This window comes from Meriones unguiculatus, chromosome 6 (genome assembly GCF_030254825.1).
Source record: "Meriones unguiculatus strain TT.TT164.6M chromosome 6, Bangor_MerUng_6.1, whole genome shotgun sequence".
NCBI lineage: Eukaryota > Metazoa > Chordata > Mammalia > Rodentia > Muridae > Meriones > Meriones unguiculatus.
This window is the reverse complement of record NC_083354.1, coordinates 79,075,036-79,082,706: the sequence shown is the minus strand read 5'-3', so window position 1 is coordinate 79,082,706 and position 7,671 is coordinate 79,075,036. Positions and strand designations below refer to the sequence as shown.

General features: G+C 41.8%; 1 protein-coding gene across 3 annotated transcripts in view; it reads right to left on the bottom strand.

Annotated features, from left to right (window-relative positions):
* Positions 1-2,989: 2,989 nt before the first annotated feature.
* Positions 2,990-7,671, bottom strand: part of Adamts6 (ADAM metallopeptidase with thrombospondin type 1 motif 6) — a 263,176-nt gene continuing 258,494 nt past the window's right edge. For all 3 annotated transcript variants that reach the window (XM_060385684.1, XM_060385685.1, XM_060385686.1), the window contains one exon: positions 2,990-6,105. In XM_060385684.1, the coding sequence (XP_060241667.1) occupies positions 5,996-6,105 (110 nt within the window). In that variant the 3' untranslated portion in view covers positions 2,990-5,995. The remainder of the gene's footprint in view (positions 6,106-7,671) is intronic.

Below are 7,671 nucleotides of genomic sequence, written 5' to 3'. Positions count from 1 at the left end.
CTTGTCTGCAAACGCCTTTGCCTGCTAAGCCTTCTCGCTGGTTTCTCATGTAGTAAAATTTAAAACTATGAGCCAAATTATTTCTTATTCCCATTAATTTGGCTGTGATTAATTTTCTGCCCATTCTCATTGGCTCACAGCAAACAGTTTAACCATCTCTGTGGTACTGTCTGCCTAATATGCTCCTGTATGCCATTATCATCTAAGTCGTTAGGATGATCTCTCTGATAGCAGTTTTTGAAGTTGGGGATGTCATTATCCTTGTCTTCATCTTAATGGTGGGTATCACAGGAATTGATCTTTAAAATTCTATCAATAATACACAAAACAAACTGGAACTGAAGTTCTGTTCACTCATATCAAATTAATTTGATTTGTAAACATACCAATCCTGATGATATTGAAAGAAAGGGAAGAGCATACTGTGCAGTTTGATTATCTTTGAACCATAAAAGATGAATGCATTCAATTAAATACTGGCTTGCCTTCTCGCTCGTCCCCTGAGTAACCTGGCTGAGGGAGAAGCCGGGACAGAGGGGCAGAGTCACATATCTTGCCAGGTTGAGTCAGGCCAGTGCAGCTGCTGGCCAGGCAAGAATGTGGGCGGCCACCTGTGGCTCTCAGAACAGCTGTTTGGTAGAGGGCCAGACAAAGCCCATCATGGGTGGAGGCAGGGGGCCAGTTGGGCGGCCAGTACATTCTGGCATGGGCTGAAAGAACACCTGGTTCCACTCTGAGGACCCACCACAGAAGGTCAGGAATGTTCTCACTGGCGGCAACCTGAAGACCTAAGTTTTCAAGTCCCAATGGCCCTAGTATGACTGAAATAGAGAAAAACTCACCTTTCTTCCTTAAAACTTATACGGAAGCCAACCTGGAAATAACTGTGTTCCAGCTGTTGAAATAGGTCAGCTAGGGCGTTTGCTGTGTTTGGGCATGGTGTGGAGGCTGTGAGGCAAGGGCAGGCTCCACGATTTACAGCAGGGCTTTCCTGGGAAGGTGAATGTGCCCTGCTGGGGCAGTCATGTTTTGTGCTAGACTGGCTCTGATCTCCTTTCCCACAAACGCTAACTGCATGCTCACACTTTGGTCCTCACTTGTCATTTTGTCATCAGACACTGGATTTCCATCCTCCACATCAAGATGGAAGACTGAAGCTCATCCTTCTTGGACCCTGAGGCCCTTCCTACTGTTTTCTATGAATGAGGATCCCATTTCTAACGGACTAGTGTTCTCTCTGACATAAGGGCATCCTCTGCAACTTTCCATCCCAGATGTAGGCAAGAGTCCCTCTCCCCTCTCCAATGCCAAGGAAGGAACAATCCCCTCACTGGTTCTGTGACTCTTAACAACTCAGTCGATCGGTAGCGAGTGGCTGGCAGATAGTATTGTCCTCTGCATTCTGCGGGAACCTAGCCAATGAGGAGCTGCCCCAGGGTAGCACAGTTGCTAAGGACATTTGGGTCAGGTAAAGTAGCCCCAGACCGTTAGGTCCTACTACTGTCTCTGCTTCCAAAGCAAGATTTTAAATTGATTAATTAAGTAAGTAATTTACTATATCTATTTTATTTTTTGTTGTCTTTGGGGGGTCTCTGCAAGGGCAGAGGATGGATATGGAGGGACAAGAAGATGCATGGGATTGGGTGAATGGTGTGAAAATTAAAAAAAAATCAATAAAATTTTTTTTAAAAAATCCAAGTGAGGATTATCTATCTATTACTCTCTATCCAGGGACTGATTTGGTGTCTGTACTATGGCCACTTATTTAGAATTTCCAATTCTCTTGGGCTAAGGTATTTTTTTTTTTTTAAGAACCAGTTATATGGCAGCCATTCAAATTCAGGTTTTTGTTAGCCAGATCAATATGTAACTTTTTTCTTAATTTACTTGGCCTATAATGGCTTAAGGGTTGGACTAGTGCTTCCTAGGGAGTAGGAGAATCTTCTGAAAGTAAATACCGCAGCATGATAGCATCGAAAAGACTTGTCAGAAGGAAACAAACATCTCACTGGATGCTTGAAAGCAAAGTACAAAAACGGGCCTATTAAAGTCAGGAGTTTAAGTCAATGAGAAACTCAGTTTCTTGGTTTCTTTTCTTGGTTCTCTCCAGGAATCCTAGTAGGTTTATGCTTTGCAAATGGAGTGTGTGGTTAAATGGCTGATTTCCATAATCCCTTCATCAATTGAGTGTTTATAGTTTATCATATTTGGGGCCTAGATTAGCCCAGGGGAAACACTCCCAGGACTCTCAATCATCTCATTTGGCTCAATCTTACTGATTGATTGGTTATTCTGAGACAGGGTCTTGATACATCGCAAAGGCTAGCTTCATGACTCAACCTACCAAGTGCAGTGATAATAGCTGTATATTGCCATGCCTGGCCCAATTAGATATATTTTAATGTGCAATACTGCATACGGGACATGGGGTGGCAGAGTAAAATATCACCCTGTCCGGTCATTCATGTCTTCTTAGTTAACAGACAAAAACATTAAACAGGGCCACATGTTTCTGCATTATCTTCAGTCTAAGAGAAAATGTCTGAAGATGAAAAAGTACGCCCATAATGTTTCTGTGCACCCAGTAGAACCATCACAGAACAAAAAAATCCTTCAAGTATTAGTTCACTGTTCAGTACTCTTTACACAGTGAAGTATCTTGTATCTTTAATAATTCGTAGGGGAGGAAAAGAAAGGAGGATGAAATGTCCACTGGTGAATGAAGGTCTGTGGCACTGGCCATGGAGTCCTTTCTGGTAGGGGACTAGCTATTCTGCAGGAGTAGCCCACTGGAAATCCTGAAGCCTTTGCATTTATTAGAGCTAACACACTCAGACAATCCCCGGAAGACATGATAAGATTACGGCAAACATCTCCATCATGGTACTGCTGGAGTAGACTTAGATTAGGGTTGGTACTCCAAGGGACAGGCACGTTCTGCCACAGGATTAACACAAGCTTCTTCAGGAAACAGACAACCTCATCTGCATCATTTTTACAAGCTGAAGTTTTATTACTTACTGAATTATCTATGTTAAAAAAAATCTGTGCCTGGTATGAAATTTCACTCCATCAAGTGTTACAATGACTTTCATTTTCATTACAAGCAGGGGAATGAATAAAGGACAGGTGTTAGGAAACATGGCAATAAATTAGAATATAATTTACAAAAGCAAAAATAGTAACAGTGTGCCACATTAATACTGAGTATAAAATAATAAGCAACAACTAATCACAATAATACAAAGGTAATTTCGTTCTGTATTATTAAGAATACCTAGAAGACATTCACTCAAATACATCAATTCCTAATGATATGGACAATTGGGAAATCATACCTGTCTTTAGGGGTTAAGTCATTTGGGTACATTTAATGTTCCTTTTTTTGGTAAGCCTTTATACCAGTGGCAGACCCTGCTCCCAGCCATGGGTACCTTAGTACCCTAAGTAGTCAATATAGCTCCCGACGTCTGGAGTGCCTGCCAGAGCAGCCCAGCATCTGCTGATGATCCCACTGTTACCATGCACAGAGATGGCTGTAGTAGCAGCGGTGTTGCATTGTGTTATGGAAGATGCTTTTTGCTTTGTTTAGCCTGCTCAGGTTTAAACTCAGGCTCTAATTGAAAAGATTGCATTCTGGTCTATCCATGCTTTGTTCTCCCACGGAAGGCTGTGCTGCCTCTGGCAGAAGCCTGCCCTCAGTGCGGTGCACTTCCTGGAGAGAGCACGGGCTGATCTCTTCCCCTGGCAGTGGCAGAGGCAGGCACTGCACAGTACCTGGGGGTCAGTTCCTGTGATATTAGCTTCCAAGTGAGGTAAATACAGCTTTTTACAAGTACTATAAGGGATCTTCTCCGAATAGAAGCATGAGCTAATACTTATGCTAGTAAAAATCATATGTGGATAGCAAGCCTATGTCTAAACTGCCTCAGCAATCACCCAGTCTTCCTTCATTTCACCAGGGCACATTAGCACCAAGTTAACTGTCCTTTGAAAAGGACCAAGGGAATTCAAGTCTGGGCCAGGCTTCCATGGGCTGCCTTCCTTTAATGGAATGGCTGCGATGGCACTGGGGCTGGTCATCTCAGGGCAGTTAGATGGAGGTCTTGGCTGTATATTTTGTATCACTGATAGCCTCCTTTGGAAAACTTGGGATGGTATTGAGCGAGAAGGAGGGAATGAGATGTGGCCGGTCACACTGGAGTGTGGGGTAATATCCAGGACAACTGTATCCGGAGAGCCAGAAGCTGAGGAGGCCTTTGGTGACAGTGTTTCTTCTGAGGTTACCACATAGGTGATACACTGAAGTTGAGTTTCAGAGCACAGTGGTAGATGTAAGTGAGACATGCTCTTAAATGAAAATACTCTCTTTTTTACAAAGTAGCTGTCTAGTTGTGTTTTAGATGATGGTGTATGCACGGGGCACATATGTGAAGGGCTAAAGAGGTGTGCTTGACACAAAGCACGATCACCGAAACCCACTACAAGCTACATGTGTTCAAGTACAAAGTATTAATATAAACAAGTACCCTTTAAAAACATCTAGTTGTTGAGTCCTTTGACAGCAAATTGTAAAGCCTGAAGATGGGAAGACCTAAGCTAGTCATTTCAATTCAGCAAGATGTGATTTTTAGACCTTGACTTGCCCAGGAAACCGGGTTTCACATTTAATAGCCATTGAGAACATCCATACAAACTATTTGGTCGAGTAACTGCTAAGCTTATACCTTGTGATCTCTCTCCTTGAACTTTTCTTCTTTGGTTGTTATCCTTCCCTATTTTAAAACTCACAGAAAAAGCACATTTATATGCAAGCAAACTCACCTGTCTCCACCCTCAGGAGTGCCTGCACACACACACATACATACACACATGCACACACTTGCTCTCATATAAATAAATGACCTTCTACCATATCAAAGAAGGGACATGTGGAACCCATCGGACTGTCAGCGAGTTGAAGAAGGGCCCGCCTGGCTGTTACTAAGTCAGCCTATCTTTGCATGGCATCATCTCCAATAAGCTTACCATGCATGCAACAGCCCAACAGGGCAGAAGCTCATCTGTGGCTGGTGGGGATGTAAACACTAAGGAGCCAGGGGGACTCAAAGAAGAAGTAAGGCATCTTGTGTGATGGCTGCAAAGGGCCTAGTACTTCAGTCTCTGCCATACCCTAGGTCTGGCTTCTACATGAAATTGAAATGTTTTTCTCTTGAAGTTATAATGGAAATCTCAGCTTCATTGCACAATGGCAAGTTGGCCACAGTCTCTTAGCACTGAGTTTATAGACTTGCACAGCTGCAGCCCTTGCTGCACAGCTTCAAACCAAGTCCCTCACTGTTGAGTTTAATAGGGTTTTATACATGGCTCACAGCAGTGCTCAGAACAGGGGTCATTCCTAAGGAAATTAAGTGGGATAACAAAAAATAATACAAACTTTCATTATGTTTGATTTATAATTGTTTCTTAAATTACAGTTCAAGGTCCATTTTATAATTTAAATTGTTGTGCTATTGTGGTGAGATAAAGTATAGTAAATATTTTTAAGCTATGACTTAAGAATTCTGAATCTCTTCTACTTCCATAGTTGACCAAGTCATAATAACTATATTTAAAACAGCCTTAAATACAAATGGATTCAGTGTCATTGTTAAGTCCATAATAAAAATTATCTTAATGGTCCAAGGAGGTAAACAGGCTATTAGATTTACTTGAAAGAACACAAACGCTCCACAGTAAGTGAGTTTCCCTGTGTTGTTTGGATCTCTCAGATCTGGCATTCCCTCCTAATACCGTGTCCAGCACTTTGAATCAATAAATCCCACTTCACAGAAGTTAAAATAATATTGAAATCCTGTCAGCTAGGGCTGACCAGTGGTTACACTTTCCACAGGGTAATGCTTTTGTAAGGACACCAGTCTACTTCCTCTGGGTGGCTCTCTTTCATGGACGCATTTCCACGATGAGATGTCAGAACCCTCTGGCTTTCCGCAGGTCAGTGTCCTTGGCAGGTCTTACAGCACATCTGTCTGAAGTATGCTCGACTACAGAACTTGAACTTCAGCACCAGTGGGCAATAAGCCACTTTGTTCACATCTTTGCACTCTGACCAGTGGAGGCAGAAAGTGGAAAACAATTAGAGTCGCATAAACAAACTGATAAGCCTGCCCAGTTAGCAAGGACCCCTCTGGCCAACCCTCTTCCCTTGTATGTCTCTAGTACTTTTAAATTTTGTTTTTAAGCACACCGTCTGGAATAAAATACCAGAAACATTCATTTGGTATATTTTAACATTTTTTTAAAGTAAGGCTTTTCTTCCAGACTTTGTAAGTGTGGTGCATGCCCACCAGGTCTTGAAAGAATTACCATTTGTTGGGATGAGTGATCACTTTAGACATCTTGGAAACATGAGTCATTTTTCTTACAGTGATTTTATTGCTTCTTTCTCAAGGGTTATTTTATTCAATATGTAAGGTTATCCAAAATCAAATATGAGTTGCATTGTTTGATACTAAAGTCCACATGTCTCCCGAGAACTCTGCATGCAAAGGACTGCTGACAGTGGCTGAGATTCAGCAACTTTACACAAAGAGGAAAGCTGTGAGGGGTTGGCCTCAAAGGGCAGCAGACTGCGGGCTATGGAAACATGTAGAAATGTCTTTTCCTAATTTGGAAGTGAGACACAGCCTTCTTTGCTCCCGTGTGCAAGTTCTCATCAGTACCTGAACTGCCACAGTTGCTGTCTGCAGTTCTTGCAGTCAGAAGGTGAAGAAATGACTCTTTCTCCATCTCCCAAGGGGCTAGGGGTAATGGTAAGACTGAGGAAACAGGCTTTTGATTAACAGGAGCTACACTTTTCTCTTCCATCAATACAACACACTACTACAAAAGGTGATTCCTCTCTGGTATTATGGTCATTTTATTTGGGGGATTTTAAAATATTTGTAAATATAGCAGTTAAAATGTCACATTCCTCCACTTGATTATACTGACATATCCTGGGAAAACTATCTGGGGCAATTCAGACTCATGTGGGCCTGGGTACAGTTCAGTGTAACCTAACTTGTGTTGCTTGTTTGTTTTGTCCTGGCTTCAGAAATCTCCCAAAATTCCAAAGATCTACTGTGTGTGATAAGCGTGGAAATTGAGTACCAAACCAGGGGGTGTGGTTAGCTCTCCTTAAAGAGGGAGGTGGTCTTATGCTCCCACTTAAAGGCTCTTTCAGCAAAGTCTTAAAATTTAAAACAGGAACCCTCAAATCTTCTAAGTATGTGAACTCTGCCACTTTTAAGTCTCCTACTCGAGTCAATACAAAAGAGTGTAATATTGAGAAAGCTGATTAGAAAATTTTATATTAGAAATCTCAGTAAATTTTTTTTATTAAAAGATTGTAAGGAGGGATATAAACACTTTAAACTTGCACTAAGAAAAGAAATCAGATGACCGACCCTTCTTTACATTATCTTCCATAGAATGGGAAGACAGTCAGTGTAGGAGACAGAATTACTGTGAATATCACTGGTAGGTAGTTATTTATGTCCTTCCTGCCTGATTTTGGGAAGGAAGCAAGAGGTTACCTATTAACCTTCTCAATGAAGATACAGTATTTCAATTACTACTGAGAAAATATTGCCCCAGAGACACAAATCAGTTTGTGTCCAAACAGACAGC